At 43.4% G+C, this 19,270-nt stretch overlaps 1 protein-coding gene across 4 annotated transcripts in view; it reads left to right on the forward strand.

Annotated features, from left to right (window-relative positions):
- Positions 1 to 19,270, forward strand: part of WBP1L (WW domain binding protein 1 like) — a 68,278-nt gene that overhangs the window by 33,129 nt on the left and 15,879 nt on the right. The window contains exon 1 of one of the 4 annotated variants that reach the window (XM_064464063.1): positions 10,117 to 10,339. The exons of 1 other annotated variant lie outside the window; for it this stretch is intronic. In XM_064464063.1, coding sequence (XP_064320133.1) covers positions 10,300 to 10,339 — 40 coding nt within the window. In that variant the 5' untranslated portion in view covers positions 10,117 to 10,299. Of the gene's footprint in view, positions 1 to 10,116; positions 10,340 to 17,121; positions 17,429 to 19,270 lie in introns of those variants that run through there. 2 more of the 4 variants (XM_064464060.1, XM_064464062.1) reach the window with 2 other exon arrangements.

Consider the following 19,270-nt stretch of genomic DNA (forward strand, 5'->3'; position numbering starts at 1 on the left):
TTCTTTCTTACTTCATCTGCCACGCATGCTCAGAGAGTAAGGGGCTTGTTTGGGTAGGGGGCTTTCCAACCTATGGGTGTGATTTTTAGTATTATAATGAGGATAGTTCACCTAAAGGACTCTTAGTTTTGGTTCTTATCAACATGCATAAAACATCCCAATTAGTTGTTCTGCTTGACTTTATACTTCATCACTCAGCTTTTGGTATCTTCTGAAGTGGGATGTTCCCTTTTATCAGTCTCTCAGTTCTTCAATTACAGTGTCATAAAACAAACTCTTCCCTATCTCTCAGCTCCCTCCTCTGACCGCCAGATTCTGTTTTGCAAAGCTCACATGGTGCATTGTTGTTATTTAGTGGAAAACTTCATTTTCTGTGGGATATCATCCATGCCAACAGTTTGGGAGACAAAGAGAAAGCACTTGAGATGCCAATGGAGGGTTGTGTGTGTTTTTTAAGACAGGAAAACTACTTAAAGAAATAGTTGAATAGTCTTGAAGCCTTTTTCACTTTTCCTGAAGGAAAAGTGCAGAGTACTTATTGAATGGAGAAAGTCAAACAGAGGGAGCCTGGGATTTTGGAATGAGAATTTGAGTACAATTGTTGCAAAAAACCCCACCAAATCTTTAATTATGTGGTAATGGAAGTGTCCTATACAGGTATTTTTGTAATACTCCATACTAGTAAATGATGGGCATCATTTTGGATCACACATTTTAAGATGGGTTTAAGTTTTTGGCTAAGAAGAGCAGTAGAACTGTGATGTAATCCTTGTAGTCTATGGAAAAAACCACGTTTTTTCCCTTCGGAAAGTAGCTTATACAGGAATGGAATGTTTTTGCAGGTGAGATAAGATGATGACTGTGATTGGTTTTCTTCTTTTTAATGGAGAAGAAATTACTGCCTTATCTTGCACTAAGGTCTGAATTAATGTTAATGGGAAAGAACATCCTAATTTTTAAGGAGCATCAAGCACAGGAGTACATTGTCTGTTGACATGGTGGGAACATTAGTGATCGCAGTCATCTTAAGAATAGGTTAGAGAAATGTTGATGCTTTAGGTTCAGCGAATCATTCCCAGAGCAGTTTGACAGGGTGACTTCTTGAGAAGCCTTTCAGCCTTGTGCCTATGGGTTTGCACCTTTCATTTTCGAACAGCCCTGACATTTGAAGACTGTTAAGGAACAAGTGCTAAAAGGAGGACAGTCCAATGGCCAGTCTGTAATTAAATCTGTAATTAAATCCTGCTCACAAATGCTGCTGTCCATCCCTGAGTTCTTTATGGATTTTTACCTGGATGATGTCTCTTTCAATGGTCTGATGAATTTACAAGGTGCAGGTTGGGTCTCTGCAGCGGAATCGGTGGGCAGTTTCCTCACTTGTTTCCAGGAAAGGAGGGTTGGTCCTGGTTTTCCAAAGAATTCCTACTCCCCAAACTACCTGCTTCAGGGGAAGAACACTACTGTAGGAGCCTACAATGTGTCAGAAGTGAGTATTACTAAAAACTGAAATTATTTCCTTGTGTTAGAGATTCTTCATTCAACAATCACCCACAGGTCTTTGAGCTTTCTGAGTGCTGAGGGTGACATGTATATTGTTCACCTTTTGAAAAAGAAAATAACTGGCTTCTTACAGTTTGCGGAGTTGTTTGGTTGGTTGGTGGTTTGTTTTTTTTTTTAAGATTTACTGCTTTTTTGTAGTCATGCTGATTAGCACCAGTTACCTTCCTGTAAAAAGGTAGGATGTCAGTCAGGTTTTGACTTGACTTTTTGATGCAGATGCATATGCACTATTTGATTTATGGTATGGGTGAATTTAAACGAAAACAATGGTTGCAGGTGTAAGAGGCCACTGGTACTGTGATCTAGAGCAAATGCATGTCTGGAAGCCAGAATTTAGCAAGGAGAAAGCAAGTACTTAGTGTTCTCTCTTTTCTGCAGCCTTACTGCAGAGAAATGCGTGAAAGAGGTAAAGCAGTGTGGGTCACCCTCTCCTCCTTCAGCCTTGTAAAGCCAGGGAGCTTTATCTGCCAGTGGAATAACAAGCACTAAGGGAAATTATAGGAGTTGGGATAAGATAATACCCATAAAGGCAGGTTATGGTGATGAGCGCTTCTTCCCAAGATACAGCTGAAATGAGTTTTTAATTATTGGGCATTAAACTATATGAAATAAAGCACATTTATGCACACAAGGGGAGCACACATTGCCTGTATACCTAAGGGGGAAAGTCTACAGATACCATGAAGGTCGGGGAGCACGACAGCGGGGTGTTGAAGGTATCTGCCTCTGGAATGGCAAAACCACTTGTCCTGCAGGTACGTCGCTGAAATTTAGAAACTGGCTGTGATTCTAGGTGCCACCAGCACTTTTAATGCTTAAGCAAAGCGCAAACTGCGTAACGTCATGGCTGATGCTGAAACATGACACTTGGACATCGCTTCCTCCCAGGCGCCTGTACCTTACATAAGTGCTGGCCCTCCCAGGGGCGGCCTCCAGATGAGCCGAGCCCAACAGGAAATACTTGGGTAACTGGTGGCAGTTCTGCTAGGCATAGAAAGAATAACAGTTAGTTGTATTTAGAGTCCAATGGTTGTAAAATCTCAAAAAAGTTTCTGGCACTCTCCTCATTTTACAGTTGGGGTAATTAGCTGCAGAGAGGGAAAATGCAGGAGAATGGGGGAACCGGTGATGGCAGGCATTGAATTTTTTTCCCTATGTGCTTGGATCAAACCAACTTTATTTGTACCTGGAAACCTATATCTGTGAGCTCTCTGCTTTATTTATATCATGCTTTCTGAGGGCCTTCCTGTTTGAGGCAATCCCAAAAGCTCTCCCCTCCGGTTGGCAGAGCAAGAAAATGTGTGGACTTTTGTGGAGCTTTTTCTTCTCTTCCTGGTAAAGATGTGGGCCAAAGCAGAACCAGTAACTACAACATGAGGGAGGTTGGGCTTGGTATTTCCAGCTGTTTCACAGACATGGGTAAACTCAGCTTGAAACTGCACTTAAACCATGCACTATGCTGGTTTGTTTATTCCTTATTTTTGTTTACTCATAATTTCAAAATAGACATGAGTTCATGGTTTTTTTCCAAGTACTTAGAGATCCCAAGCAACACAGTAATTCAAGTTAGGAAAGACGAGCTTGTGTTTAAGATGTTTTCTGAAGTGGTTTTCCCTAAAGTTGCAAGTTTAAAGAAGTTTTTAACTGTGGAGGTTAAGATCTGATAGCTCTCTTAGAATTTTGTCTAGTGATTTAAGAGTGATGTCTTTAATACTGTTGTGCTGTGATCTTTTAAATGCTTGTGACATTGAGATTTCTTAATAGTTAAACTTGTGGTTTCCTTGAATTCTTTGCTTTGGTTGTATGAAGATATGTGTACGTGACGTTTAGCGCTCATTTTGGAAAATGAGAAATCTTCCTGTCTCTTTGCATGTGGAAGGCCTTTCCTCACGTTTGTGCCAGGGTCTAACCACAAACTCCTAGCCTCAGCCTACCTGTAGCAGTTTACCTGGGCTTACTTTTTTGCTAGCTAACAGAAATCCTATAAATCTCTGGGTACTGCACAGCCTATTGGGTTAATTGACAGGCTTTTCATTTTGGGAGTACCATATTGTGATCCACATGTATTTTTTAAGAGGAAGAAGACTCGGTTAAACCAGTTGTTTGTGGTTTGTGTACCGCAAACCCAATCATTTGTGCAACCCAGAACTGTGACCTATCGTTGGGGATGTAGGTACCACAGCAGGGCCTGGAGTGCAAAGTCCAGGGGTAATAGTAGGAAAGTGCTTGGGGCTGTACATACAGGGCAGTTTCCCATGAAATCTAGAAGCAATACAAGAGTAAGGAAGAAGAAAACCTTAAAATCAATGCTAGTCACCCCAGCACTAGTGCTGTTAGCTTTGGCAAATCCTGTCTCAACAATAAAGCCAGCTGCCATTTTGGCATCGAGACAGACAGACTTGGCATCAGCCCCTCTGGCACCAAAAAAATGCTTCGTGGGAGCTGGCACCAACACTGTGAAAAAAGGGTAAGGCCCAAGGGAAATGCCAAGCAGACATGAGATGAGCACTAAAAATAGTCAGTTGCTGTCATTTGGAGAGAAAACAAATAGCACTTCTAAGAGTAGGGCATCCAAGACCTCCATCAAGGTTGTGCTGGTAAGCAGCTTTGGTATAATGCTGTCTCCTATGATGATGTGACCAAAGGACACACACAGCTTGTATTTTTGGTACCCACATGGTACAAGACTCTAAAACTAGAACAGACACTTATCATCTTGATTCCACGTTTAGGGGATCTTGTTACTGTCTGCAGGCTCTGCCTTCTTCCCTGTCTGGAGCAAATCGTCTCCTCTTGAGCCATTACCAAAGGTCCAGTTTGCATACACGGGCATAAGGAAAACAAAAGCTGTAGTGCCAAAAAGCAAGGAGCCAGGCTAGTGTCCCTGTACCACCCTGGACACTCTAGCCCTGCTGGAGACAGTCTTGTCAAATGTTTAACAGCTGACCTCCCCCCTCCCTCCTCCTCTTCCCCTTCCCAGCAGGCTTGGAGGAAGCAGAGTAGGCTTTCCAGTGACTTCATTTCCCACTCGAGACAAAAACTGAAGCCTGACATCTGTGCCCAAAACCTGGGAACACTAAAGGGACAGAATCGACCCAGTCTCCGCTGAAGCAGTTAGTGTCACCTCTGATTAGGGCAATTTCAACTCTTTAGTCCCCCTTTGCCTCAGTGGCAAAGGACTTTTAAGCTTTTTAAGACCTCTGGGCTTGAATGGCAGCCCTGGGTGTTGAAACAGCAGTCATACAAAATAGATGATGCAAATAGTCTTTGGCATTACAATTACATTGGCGTGGCCACAACTCTGCTGCTGTGAAGAAAAGCTTGCTGGACCTGTGGCTATCATTTGCTCCTCCCTGGGGGAAAAGCAGTGGGAAACAATGTCACTGAGGGCTGGAAATTTCAAGCTACAGTTAGCAAAAACTATTTTGGTTTCAGAGAAGGAGCCTGGACTTTTCATTACCACCACTCTCCCATCAGCTAACCAGCAGAGTGGGTAGGAGTGTCTGGAACAGCCTGGATGCGGCCTCTTTTGTCTCCTCTGTCAGATGGGTGTTGGAGAGGACTCCTCTTGGGTATCTCTTCCACATACACCCCTTGTCTGCTCCCTGCCCTCTCTTGAGTGCCCTTCTTATGAGAGCTTAATGCAGAAAGCAGCTTCGGAGGAGAGGTTGCTTGCTTTACAGAAGAGCAAAGGAAAGGGCTTTACTGTTGGTATTTCTACATCCACATATGAAAAGTGGAGGACAGGCTTCTGCTGAAATACCAGGTGACAGAGTAGTAGTGGCTTCTTCTGCAATGCCCCCTCCTCTGGTTAAGGGCTCATGCATGGCTTTCAGGTGGAGGATGTGGCATGTATTTGCACTTGTCCACTTGGCCAACAATTGCTGTCCAGGATTCAGCTGGAATGAAGATTCGATTGGAACCAAGCATGAGCTTTGCCATTGGGGCGCTCTGCAACACTGAGCATGTTTTGAAGTGTGTAGTCTTCAGACTCTCCCTGGTTAACTAGTTACTCAGAGACAAAGGTGACAGCAGTGAGGTTGATATTTGCTTATCTTGACTTAGTAAGTTTCATGCACTTCTAAACCACTGAGCTGACAGAAGCAGTGACAGGCTGCAGGGAAGAGAGACCTGTCCAAGGACAGATTCTAACGACTGCAAGCCCTTGTGCTTCATTGTACATTAAAATTCATTGATCCAGCAGACTACTTGCAGCACTCACTCGCAAGACAGTTCCAATGTGTATGGTGTTTTTTCATGCAGTTATTCTTTGCTCTCTCTAAACAATTATTAAGTTGCTTTGGCCTGACAAACATGGACAAATGGAAGTGACTTCAGTGTCCTTGCTTTGTAGTTGAACTGCACACAAATTGCAGCACCCACTTTACCCCACTCCTAAATAATACAGTAGTACTAGACAGAACAGGTCTGAAAGCTTTGTTTTGGACCACGTGTCCCTGAAGCAATAGAGTATCTACTCTAGGTCCTGTAGGTACTGGGAAGTTATCAGACTGACCTGCTCCTGTTTGTCCTCTGGAATTTGTTGCTGACGTTCTTTGTAGGCAGTGCCAATGCTATATGTTACATGAAGCCGGGGCACCTGCTCCTCGTATTGGAAAGTCATCTTGTTCTTGTAATGGTGCTGTTAGGGTGGGGAAATTGCCCTTTACTCTTCAGGAACTGACAACAAGTGGGCAGATTTTGCAGGCGGATGGCCAGCCAGAAATGGTTTCCAGGCAGATCTGGCATTGCACTGATGTTCAGCATTGGTGATCTCCCAACGTCTCATGCTGGTTTTGCTAGCAAACAAGCTCCTTTAGGACATTTCCTGTGAAGGCAGATAAAGCTTGGTTTTTCCTGGATGTTGTCTTATTCTAGAGAGAGATCTGGTTTCATGCCTTTCTGTATATGCCTTTCCCTTTTTTTCTTTATTCCCAGAGCCATCTCCAGGATGGGGAAAGGCAAAGTCACCCTCATTCAGGGTGCTTCTTTCACAGTTTGCTTTGAGTGCCTGACAGACCTGTGTAGTCTCAGTTCTACCACCCAAGGGTGTGGGCCAACTAATGAAAATGGATAGCTGATGCTCCAGGGATGCTCCTGTTACCAACATGAAAATAACAGAGTGCAGAAGTGGAAGAGTCATTAGATAAAATTATTCCAACTTTATGATCAACCTGTATATATATAGCTGCAGACCATGGGGATATTACACACCACTCGTACTTACTGTTCAAAACCTCTCCCTGCCTAGGACTCTAATAACACAGTAGCTGAGAGTAGCCTGACAAATCTGAGCTACACAACTTCAAATTTTGTTCCAATTGCGTTGTCATAACTGGGTCATCTAAAGGTCAAGCTGTCTCCTCGGGGGTATCAAAATGGTTATTTTATCTTGCTGGGTTACTAAACCTGCTTGCAAGGGTTTCTCATCAAACAAGGAAAGGGACTCTAGAATGGCTCAACCAACTCTCATCATCTACTTCAGCTACATGCTAATATCCAAGGTCATGAGGCACAGTGTGTGTTGGGCTTGTGAACTTGCCAAGCAGCATCCTTTGCTTGACATCACATTTGGGCAGATGGCATGTTCAGGAGAGCAGTACTACAGACTGATAAAGCCTAGAAGTTTTTATTGCCTCTTTTTTGAAAGAAACTTGCTCACCATTATCCTGTAGTGGGATCCACACTGATGTGTCAAAAAAGGATGGATGGTGGCTGCCTAAACAAGGAAATTTTCAAAATAATGTAGATGCCATAATCTGCCCTGACATTAGCCCTGACTTTTCAGAGACCTCAAGAGATTCATCTACAGAGAAACTGTAAAAACTTATCTTCACTCTGTTCACTATATCTGTGTTAGACACACTCTGGTGTCATAGATGGGTGCCCTTTGCAGATGTTAAAACTCCAGGTTCATATAAAGAAAGTGAAACCCACGCTGAGCCTGCCTTAGAGCTGCTCTTGCTTTCATTAAAATAATAATTATTTCAGCTCTAGTTTCCCCCAAGCATAGAGCAATAGAAAATGAGAAAGGTTTTGGAAATGGGCAATGAGCAGCTGAAGGCTTTGGGAAAAGATTTTACGTTAAGAAGATGGGGAAGATTGATTTATTTTATAAGAAGATAGCTAACAGGTACAGAGTAATGAATGGGTGAGAAGATGGATGGAGACTTCTGTTCCCACCTGCTAATAATATGAAAGTCAGATTAGAAGGTGGTGAATTCACTCCTGATGAAAGGAACTGTTTGTTCACAACCACTGTCTGTGAGAGTCATTACTGCAGGACAAAGCATTGGGGCAAGTACTTATGAATTAAAAAAAAAAAAAGAGTGGGGGGTAAAATTACACCACTTGGAATATCCAAAGCAATTGCAAAGATTAGGAGAACCTAGGTGTTTTGAAAAGGCTCTGAGTGTATTGATTAGGGTATTAAAAGGTTATGAGCTGACTTGCCCAGCTTTTTTTTTTTCCCCTCTCCAGAGCTTTTTCCATTGTTACCAATATCAGAATTTGTGGAGCGTGTTCCTGGCCACTGTCACTCAGAGACTGCAAGAGAGGGTGGCAGCGGCTGCTGCAGTCAAATGTGGTAATGCCTGCTTGCAAACCACGTTTTTTGTGTCAGTCTTTCCAGGAGTGCTAAATTCACACATAAATTAGGATGCTTGTACTTTTTAGTAAAGTTACTGCCTTTGATAGTCCTTCACGACTTGTCTTAGATCTGGAATGACGCTTCGCCTTTTGAGTACGTGCTGGGGGAGAGGCGGGTGGTTGAAGTTAGATTCCTTCTGACAGTAGGGATTTAGAAATTGCTGCATTGGCTCAGCCCTGCGATCTGCCTAGTCCAGGGCTCTGGATAGCAACAGCCAAAATCGGATATTTCAAAGGACAGCATGAGGCCACAGAACAGATTACTAAAACAGAAAGCTGCCCTTTTATATTGCTGGTGTTTGTCCATAGAATTGGAAAAGCAAAGGTTGAGAGTTTGTTTGATCCAAGAGCACAAAAGCTGGAAAATCCCGTTGCCTGGCTGATGCTAGTTAACGCTGATGTTTTGTATCCTCCAGGAAATCATTTATGCGCCTGTTTTCTCTTAGGAAAAACAGAGATGTGTTTACCTTAAATGGCAAGTTTATATGGTGGCTTTAAGTTGATGTAAAAATAAGTAAGACTTGTGTATAGTCTCACAGCCTAACTGTGTAGAGGACACCCACAGTGGGGTTCTTATTTGGGAAACACCCCCGGGCTGGGCTGGGCTGGGAGGAGGCAGCAGCAGTGGTCACTGAGGGGTTTTGACATGTGGAAAATGGGTGTCTTTTCCTGACACTGCTGCAAGCTATCTGGCGTTCTGTTGGGTTTTTTTTTCCTTTCCTTTTTTTAATCTTTTTTTTTTTTCCTGCTGTTGCAAATTAGCATTTGTAAGAATTATATGTGGTCTCTCTCTCTCTCTCTCTTTCTTCTGAAGTCCTGAAATTATTGTTAAAACTGCTGCTAAAAAAGGGATTTGGTGAACTCTGAGCTGCTCCTGGGGCATGGAGTGGTGGTGGTGTCCCAGTGTCCCCCGACAGACGAGGACAGCTGCTGATTAAAGAGAAGCACAAAAAAAAAGAGGTTGCTGAACTTTCAAAGTGGAGGTAGAAAATGGAGTTAAATTTAGATTACCTTCTGCAGTGTCATCTCCTACACCGCTGTGGAACTTGCTGTACTCCTTGCTTGGGAGAGGACAAACAAGACATGCCATCCTGGGCACCAGATGATAAATTTGTTTATAAGGCTTAATTGCCCCTTGGCATGAAAATGTGAAATGAGCTCAAGTAGAATGAGAAATGTTCCGTTGGGGCTACTCGCGTTTTCCTTGGGGAGAGGTCATTTAAAAATCTTTTCCTGTCACCTGTATGATGCTGGAGAGGCCCAGTCCTGAGCCTACTGAAATCAGGAGGGTTGTTGCTGTTTCTTTAGTGGGATGGCTGTTATTTGGAGGGGCTGAAAGTTGAACAATGCTGTAAGAGTTGTTCAGAAAAAATGGAGCTGTGGTGGCAGGCAGAAGGAGGCATGGGAGTGCTTTGGATCTGCAAAGGCTTTACCCAGGTCACCGGGGTCTTGGAGTTACTCAGAGAAAACCACAGTGGTTGCTCCTAGGGCTCCAGTGCTGTTCAGCAAGGAGCATCAAACTTAGCTTTCTCCTCAAAAAGAGATTAAATGGCTATTTTTGCTTAGTGAGGTTTAATCATCGCTGAGGAGCTGTTGGCTCTTGCCAACGTTTTTAGTAGATTCCCCTCACTTGCAGCATCCGGTTCTCAGGGGGGAGAGCGCTTCTGCTCCTCCATAGCTCCCTGCCGGGGTCCCGCACAGGCAGTGCTGCCCAACAGCACGCAGCTCCCATTTGCAGTGGGTTTAACACCACCTGGTGTTACCCAGCAGCTCTCTGAAGGTTCAGAGCTTTTTTTTTTTTTGTTTGGTTTTTTTTTGTTGTTATTTTTTTCAGAACTGCCCGACCTGATGTCATTTCCCTCTTGCAAACACCCCGGCTGGGCTGTGTCTGAGATATGTCACGGGGAGTGGGAGGAGGAGGAGGGGGAGCCAGCGAGTGCATGCAGTGTCCCAGGACCCTGTTTACTTAGCATTCCCAGCCGAGGAAGCCCTGGTTTAAATAGGATCAGAGAAGGAGGCTGCCCACAGGACATGAGGAAATAGTCACTGTGGGGCTTTAAATTGCTGCCTTCCCATGCGCTGGTGCGGAGGATGAGCCTGCAGAATGCCTTTCCTCCTGGGTCTTGGACAGGTAACCAGCTTCGGTGTGGTGGGAGCTCCTTGCTCAGGTGGAGGATGTGACTGACTACTTTTATTTTACTTCCCCCCTCCCCTTACCCCCCCCCCCCCCCCAAGGAAATGATTTCTGACTTTCCCAAAACGGAACTGTACAAACAGCGCTTCCCCACCCGTGGCGTTTAATCAGGGAGCACGGTAGCGTGAGAGCCGCTTTTTATTAGCAAGGAAGGAGAGAAACTGCGAGCCGGCAAAGAAGCTCTGTTGTTGTAGTCTTTGCGGCAGGGTGGCTCTTTGTGTCGTGCTCCTGTGCAGTTTTTGTTTGGTTGGGACTTGGGTACTTTCCGCAGTCCTTAATATGGAATTGTGTTTACATTGCTTAAAAACATGCCAAACTTTGAACTGTTTTCTTGTGTGGGCAGTATTTTGAGTGTTAAACTGAGTTTAAAAAAAAAAGACATTTGTATATATCTCATCTCTGACAAAGGTCACCAAACGGAAAATGTGCTGTGACCCCCAGCTTGGTGACTTTTTAATTGTTCTGGGAGAGTTTGAGCTTGAACAAGAAACTTGGGATAATTTAATAGCTGGTAATGTTGAGCGGAATGAGAAACGGTAGCAACTGCCCAGCTGCTCCCTGCTGGAGGAGGTGCCAACTATGTGTTCCTAGGCTCAGGGAGAGCAAACCCTTTTTTTGGTCTGGGAGGCACGTCTGGAGGGGAATCTAACTGTAAACGCTTTCCAGCACTGCTGGGATCTGTAATCCACAATAAATAGATATTGCATGATATCAGAGTGCTGCTTGCAGTTTCTAATTTAGAAGTAAAAATTCAAGATCAGACCGTAGCGTGTTTTAAACTATCTACTTTCAGCTGTTTAAAAATGAAGGCAAAAGGAGTTACAGCACACTGCTGAGTAAACAGTGCTCTTTTTCCTTATCAGTTCAGTTTTTGGTGAAATGCAGCTCCCCCCTTCCCCCCCACCCCCCCCGCTGAACTGAAAACAGTTTTACAGAAGAAACTACCTCTAGCACAATGACCTTCTGTAATAGAATGCAATAGTTATAATAATAGTTCACTTGCTAGCACTCTGGGCAAAGAGACTTTACCTAAAAATCTCAGAACTGAACCAAGGAGGGAGATTGGAGCATGAAGGCTGAATGGCTTTAAGTAACTCTGAACTTTCCATGAGACATAGCTGGCTTAAATGTTGATATTGCTCAAGTCTTACAGGTGTGTTTTTCTCTAAAGTTCCTATTTGTAAATCTTTTTAGTTTAGAGACGTGTTTGGGACAATTGAGGTGCTGCATAAGGTATAAAACCAGAAGTTAGGTGTAATTCGGTTTCATTTGCTCAAGCTGCAAATGTCTGGTTTTCTCAGTGAGCTGGATGGTACTTTTTTCTCTGCTTGTAACTTTTCAGCATTGATACAGAGGCATTTACAGGAAGCAGAAAAAAGGTGTTGCCTCAAGAACACAAGAGCAAAGCTCTTGACTATTTTTATCCACTGATGAGGGATACAGTGGGAAAGAGCTGCTTGTGGAGCTGCTTGAACTTTTCTTAGTTTTAATCATTTTGATTTTTAATCATTTTTAGACTTAAAAAAAAACCCACTAAATACTTGTGATTGTGTCCTGCATGCAGATTTTTTCTTCTAATCTAAAAGAGCGGGGGAAAAAAAAAGGGTGTTAGTGAACAGTGCTATTTAATTAAAAGAGTGGGAGGAATTCAGGAACATCTGGTCACGCATCCGCCTCTATTGTCTCTTGCATTTGCACTCGGACTGTAAACACTTGGTTGTCTGGGATGTCCTTTATTGTTCCCACTCAACACTAGGGGTGCTGATCCTGGGGTGCCCTCGTGTGAGGAGGATGAAATGGTCGTGGTGAAAGCCTCAGCTCCCGGGGACAGGCACCCCTTGCTCACTGCTGCACCGCACTGAACAACTGGTTCCTCTAGATCTGCCTTCTCTTCTTCTTCGGCACCCAGGGGCATTGCAGCATGGCAGATGGACTGCCGTACAAATGGTAAAAACAGGGGTGTTTGGCTTGAGGTTTTTGTGTTGTTGCTGCAGTGGGAATGATGTTTAAATGCCTAAAAAGCTAGGTCAGCTCTATCTGACATCAGTGCAACATGGGTGTTTAACACTCCTGTCCCAGGCAATGTGGTTGTAGAGGATCTCAGCTTTCAGTTTTAAGTGAGCATTTCCTCTTAGGGTTGCAGGTGGAAGCTTGAACATGTTCATCTAGTTCACTGCATAAATGTAAATGTAAAAGGAAAAAAAGAAAGGGTTAAAATGTTGGATTCCTAACCTATTCAGTTTTAATTTTAACTGCTTGAGGTTTTCAGAGTTGTCAACTGTTTGGTTGTTTACGAAATGCAAGACAGCCTCCTCAAAGCTGTGATTTCCTAGAAACGTCTGTCTTCTAGAAGCCTAGGAAAGGGCTGGGACTACAGCTGGGAAGCTTCTAGCAAGGTGTGAAGGATGTAAACACTTTCATGTGGCACTTAAAATGCAAATGTGCAGTTCTTGGAATCTGAAAGCGAAACTAACGATAAACAAAAATGAAACCAGCTCATATTGAAATATATGAAAGTATCCATGATCTGTGAAAGGGTAGTGTTCCTTTAAAGATTGTTGGAGTATTTCTCCAAGATAAATGGATGCAACAAACCAATTTGTTCCTCAGATAAAGGTTAATAAAACCTCAGAGGTTCTGCATCCGCCGGGGGTGACGATGGCTCTGTTGTGGCTGATTAATCATGGTGATTTAAATATAATTCTCCTGATGCTGGTATTAGCAAAGCAATAATGTTGTGGATTAGAATTCCCATTTTGGAGATCTTTATTGTGCCTGGGACAGCTCAGAGGCATCATTCCTCCCCCACTTACTATACTTTAAGTATTTGGATGTTTGCACTTAACACATTCTTTTTCCACATTCAGCAAAACAGAATTTGTGGTGGGTGTGTTATGAAGCAATGTCCAGACTTGATTTATTTCCTGGCCTCAGTTGTCTGTCGTAAGGCAGGCTTACAGGAATTTATCCCCTGTCATGCTGGCAGGGGCTGGCACCTGAGGTTCCAGTAACTTGCAGCAATAAAAGCCAGTTTCATCTTTACCAATCTTATGTGTTTTTGTTAAATTGATTCCACCAAAAGTATGGCACTTGCTTAGACGGTGGATTTTTGCTTTTATGCTCCAAAGGACTAAGAAGTGTAGTGTTTATGAAAATGGGAGAAGAACCAGAGGCTTCTGGGTGGGCGTCAGTCCTGAGCTGCCCTGGTGATTCTGGGTTCCCCTGCAGTTCTGCCTGTCCTTGCTGCAATCCTACCTGCTGTTCCTCTCTGAAAGGATCTAATGTTTGTTTTTTTTTATTTAAGATTAATTTTATTTAGGAACTTGGGGGCAGCTGGCAAATCAGGATTTTTAGTAAACCCCGTGGCAAGATTTGGCATTCCACCCTAATATTTTCAGTAGTAATTTTAACCTACTACCACTTGAGTCTTTTATCTGACAGAGATGCTCATCATCTTTGGTAGCTTTGTGTTTGCATTCTCTTGAGCTATTGCTGATGGGCTTGGCTAACCAACACTAGTGATAGTCTGATATATGAGTTTGAGTAAAAGCCAAGTGGTAACTCATAAATAGTGGGTGTCAATACAGTTTTTCCTGTTGGTTGTTTCTAACATTTAAGATACTGACAGTCACTTCCATTCTGTTACTCTGTGTAACAGAATATATATTGTTCAAATACTGATTGTGAGTTACTCAAAATACATATTTTTAATACATTTTTCTGAAGATTGTGCCACTTGCTTAAATCCATCCTGCTCTGTTCTGGGTGCAGCTGGGTATTGAAAGCAAGGGGCTGCTGCCTGCAAGTAATGAGATTAGTGAAATAACTAGGTCAGGCTTTTAATTTTTTTTATTATTAAATAGGTGCTTATTACCAAAGTCCCCCATGACAGCTGTGAAATCAGAAGGCCTGAAGCAGTCACAGGTTGAGCCCTAGTCCTGGGAAAACCAGTAGCATCTTGCCCTCTGGTGGGTGCCAGCTTGGCAGTCTCCTTTCAGGCTGCTGCTGGGCTTCTCACTGTGTCCCACTGTTTGTATGCCTGTTATTCAGTTCCTTGCTCACCTCTTATCATTCTGTTGTTAATCCTCATCTCTTCCACTTCAAATAGTAATTTGCTATGTAGTGCCTTGACAAATCCTGTACTGAAGTTTGGAGAAAATAGGAAATTAGAGTAGGTCTAAAAAACTGGCTATCCTAGAGGAGAGGAATGCCATATAACCTGCTGCTAGTAAATGCAAGTCACATTTCCAAGTGTTTTCCAGGGTGTGTGGGTATCACCAAGGTTAGGATGAATACTCTGGCAGGCTGAATGACACATAGAGGTCATATAAATGCAAGGTGCTCATTTTTAGGGTAATGGAGGCCAGATTTCTGTGGAAAGAGGAGACAGAGCAAAAAGCTAAAATGGTTATTAGATTTCTGTGATATCAGCCGCTGCTGGTTTGGTTACCTGGTTAATGCCAGCTGAGGAGCCATCTTTTGTAGGTGGTTCACTGCTGACTATGCACTTTTTGAGTGTGGGCTGGTGTGTTTGTTGCTGCAGTTACACATATTAATTTTCAGCTTGGAAAATAGCCACACTGGTCTGGAATTTGCTCATCTTCATCCTCCTCCATTTTGACATAGCAACGACGTTCCCAGGTTTACTGCTTACTTTTGAGAGTAGAAAAATGTGAAATGCCTTGATCCTTTTGTTGTAATGATACTCCACTGTCAATCAGTCTCATTTCCCTCCATTTCCTGTATTGGCTTCAGATGCAATAAATCCTAACAGATTTACAGGCATTAAACCCGACCATTTAGTAATGAAAACCTTTACAAAATTAGGATAAGGAGGTCTGATTCCATCCTTTCTTCCAGCAAGGTGCAGTTCAGGCAACCTGCAGACTTCCATGAATGCCTCCTGTCTTGATCATGCCCCAGATTTTGACCTTTAATTTGTCACATAGACCTCCAGCAAAGGTCCAATACTAAACTGGAAGGTGGAGAAAATAATTGGCTTTTTTCCCTGGCACTGACATTAATGTTTGTTGTAGCTTCAGATGTGACAACATATGGCACTGCCTTGAGTTCTCTTATACCTACCATGGCTGGATATTTTAAGGATTATTTGTAAAAGCACTTCACAGCAAAAGTGTGCCACTGGCAGAGTTGCCAACATGGTTGTGGGTTTATCACAAATGTCAAATATCAACAAGAAAATAAGTTTTTTAAAAAAACTTATTTTATTCAAAGAAAGTTGCTTTATAAGTTTATGACAAGTGAAAAGTAATCCAAACGCCACATCTAAAATACTAAGAGACTCTCCAAATGGACCAAGATGAGGTCTTCCCAACTCTAACTGTTTCATGAGAGAGAGCCTGCACCAGGTTTAACAAATGGCCTCTGTTGGGCTGGATGGGGAGAGAACACAGACTCCAGGACTGCGGAGCCTTATCCTGAAAGCTCCTGGCTTTGGAGTGTGCGTCAGGGGTCTGGTGAGTCCAGGTCCTCAGACCTGCGTCAGCTCTTAGGATGATGCCAAGGAGGCAGTGATGCATATGCAGCCTAGCGTGCGTGCTGCTTTACAGGACAAAGCCAATCCCTTGAAATTAGCTGGAAATCTCCTAGGCTTTGCAGGTGACAGATAACGGATGGCATGTTCGGGCTGCTTAGTTGCAAAACAGGAATATTCAGCCCTATGGAGTTGAATGCTTTTTGAGAGCAGACTTGTGTAGATGCCGCTTCGTAATCGTGTCTGGAGGCGTTTACAGTTAGCTGAACAAAGGCTGGTGGGGAGGGATGTGCTTGCCTGGACAACAAGAAAACAAGACTGTCCTTCAGCAAGGAAGCCTGCATTGGAATGTGATAGCCACTGGCTATTGGAGAAGAAAGCGCTTTTGGAAAGAAACCCTGCCCCTTCCTTGTTTTCATAAGACTACCTGAAAAACCCCAACAAAACTTCTTTGTAGTGGTTCATTAAAAACTCCATGCTGCTAAGAATGATTAAAAAATATCATTATAAGCACTACTTGAAATGGAGACTAGAAACAAAGGCAGGTCAATAAAATGTGAGTGCTCTAACTTTGCTTCTGTAAGATTCCCCCCCCCCCCCCCCATATCCTTTTCTTACCTATAAAACTACTCTTTCAGTCCTGTGCCTTGTCCATGTCTGTTGGTGTGAAAGAGGAAATAGAGTGCTTTCATAGCACAAGCACTTGTGATACTGTTTTCAGGAGACATTTAGGCTACAGGTAACTATATTGCTGATATGTCTTAAGTAGTTACCATTTGGCAACGTATGACACAAAGAATGAATGGGAGAAGTAAGTAGAAATAATAGAACACTGACGGTATAAAAAGTGCGGGCTGGGGTTTAATTAGAAGTTGAAGCCTGATCAAATTGTTTGGCAGTAAACAGAAGATTCCTAATAAAAAAGTCTCCGTCTCTGTCATGGCCTGTAGTGATGGCAATGCATATCCTCTTCCTTGGCTTGCAAAACAGTGCAAGAAATTGTATAGTGGCTCAGCTTTTCACAGAAATGAGTCTTGACTTAGGTGGGAAGAGGAAGGGAGACTGAAACACTCAATCCAAAGGAGACACCTGTAACTTGTGCCAGAAAAATGCTCTGCTTGTGATGCAATCTCTGCCTGGTAGACTTTTTCCGAAGATTTGTTGCCTTTACATTTTATCTCTTTCCCTGTGCCGGGTTGAGTAACCTAGCGTTGGAGGTAGCCATGCTCTGAGCAGGGGTCGGGCCATGTGACCTGCTGGGATCCCTTCCAAACTAAATTATTCCTTGATTCTGTGAAACTGTTTGGAAAGAAGGGTGACAGTTCTGGATCTTGACACGTGACACCGAGTCTGATGGCTCCGTGTTCCCAGAAACCCATCGGTGGCCAGGCTGGCAGAGGACTGTAGAAGGGCTCCAAGAGGAGCTGCATGGACTTTGAGGACCATGGCTGGTGACCAGCACTGCGAGGACTTTGAAACCCTGGACTTTCTGAACTGTGGGAGCTGAAAGCTAACTGCGAGACTATTCAAAGGTACAATTGCTTACGCGTTAGCAAGGAAGATGATTTCTCTTGGTCAGTGTATAAAGAAGCCCTGGACAGTAAGATTTGAACACTACTTTAGATGGCAAAGCAGGATGTTGCTTGATCTCCAAAAGCAGGCAGGAACAGCCTGCAGTATACCAACCCAGCTGCTGAGGATCTTCTGTTCAACATGTGCACCCATCCCCTCACAGATCTATTTGCTAGCTGGGCTGACAAGAAGCAACCCTGCACAAGCATATGGCATTGTGGAACGGTCATTTCAAATATAAGGTTGGCAAGAGGGAGTCCGGAAGTTGAAATAAAAGGATAGTGTGATGGAAGTCTGTGAAAACAGGACAGCTCAAAGTCCTTATGTGGGAAAAATACAATGATGTTGAAGCTGTTATAGGTTGCAGCTGCCAAAAGACACCAATGTATTCCTTATTGCTACTCTTTGAAGCAGACAACACTGAATGGAACAGATTTTTGGGGAGTAAACACAGGTGGTCAAGGACGGATCAGTGTTGTGATGCAGAGGAGTTCCTGAAATGGCGCTGTGTGACTCTCTTCCTTCACCAGCTCCATGTGATTCATTTGCTGGTTCAACAGGTCGCATTGATCTTCATGTGTCACAACCTCAGCTGGTCACTTTCTGGCTTGTGCATTATCAACAGGATTACAATTTTGCAATGGGATCTTAATTTCTCAATTCTGTTGATGTGAGAGCCAAAATCTATGCTGTTTGTCAGTTGCATTAACTCTGCAAGGCCAACAAAAATGAGAAGTGTAAATAAACTAGTAAGAACAGGTAAAAGAGTAGATATGTCCTGTTTCTAGTTCTTTTGCTGACTAAAATTACAATTTTTGGAATGAATAGCATGCCTGAAGCAGAAAATACTGTGCTAGCTCAACAGTGTCTCCTAAAAGTTGCTATTAGCCACTGCAATTAGAGATGGAAAACACCACCTTACCCTGTAGGAAAACGTTGTGTCTACTGTTGGCATGCAGCATCTCAAGACAAGAGTATAAAATATTTGCTTTAGCTACCTGCAGTAAAGCAGTTTGACTGGTCTGTCCAGCAAAATGTTGTTCTCTTCCTGGAAACAGGAGGCTGGTACCCCTCCAGCTTGTTGCCTCTGCACATGAATTTTAAGGAGATGGCCCGTTGGTGCTTTTTAGAGCCTTTTGTGGAAATCGAGACAGCTGAGGAAGGAGGGGAAGTGGTATATTATGTGCTGAGTTGTGTTTGCTGAACTGTGCCCTTACACGATCAAAACCTTTCAAAAGTTGGTGTGACTTCTTAGGAGAAAAATGCAGTGTGGGATCTTTTCTGTTGAACCTTAGTCAGTAGAAGGTTCCTCTGCTTTTAGAAGTTACGCTGCTGTTGTAATATGGGTGCTCAGGCAAGGAGCCCACAGGCTCAGTGTTGGGGAGGTATGGCTCTGACTGGGGTGCTGCGTGGTGGGGGAGTGCTGGTGCTCTCCCAGATCCTCAAATAGACTGGGTCTTCTTAAGAACTCAGTGCAGGACTCTTCTGTTTTGAAACTGCTGCCTTACATCACTTGTTCAGTGAGGTGGTCTGTAATTTGAAATGGACTTTGTATTTTGCACATATGGTGACTCCATAGAGGCTTGTGAGAAGTGTGTCCGTGGTGCACTCACATAAAATAAAGGAACAGTGCAGACCAGCAAGTGTTGGGATCCACCAATGTGTATTCCTGTAGCCTGCTGGTTGGGTTTGCTGCCCTTTGTAGCTGGTGGGTTTTATTGGGCTTTCTTTGTTCAGACTTTTTGGTTTGGTTTGGGGTTTGTTGGTTTTAGGGTTTGTGGTTTTTTTTAAAGATGGTACTT

The sequence above is a fragment of the Phalacrocorax carbo genome, chromosome 12 (assembly GCF_963921805.1).
Source record: "Phalacrocorax carbo chromosome 12, bPhaCar2.1, whole genome shotgun sequence".
NCBI classification, from domain to species: Eukaryota; Metazoa; Chordata; class Aves; order Suliformes; family Phalacrocoracidae; genus Phalacrocorax; species Phalacrocorax carbo.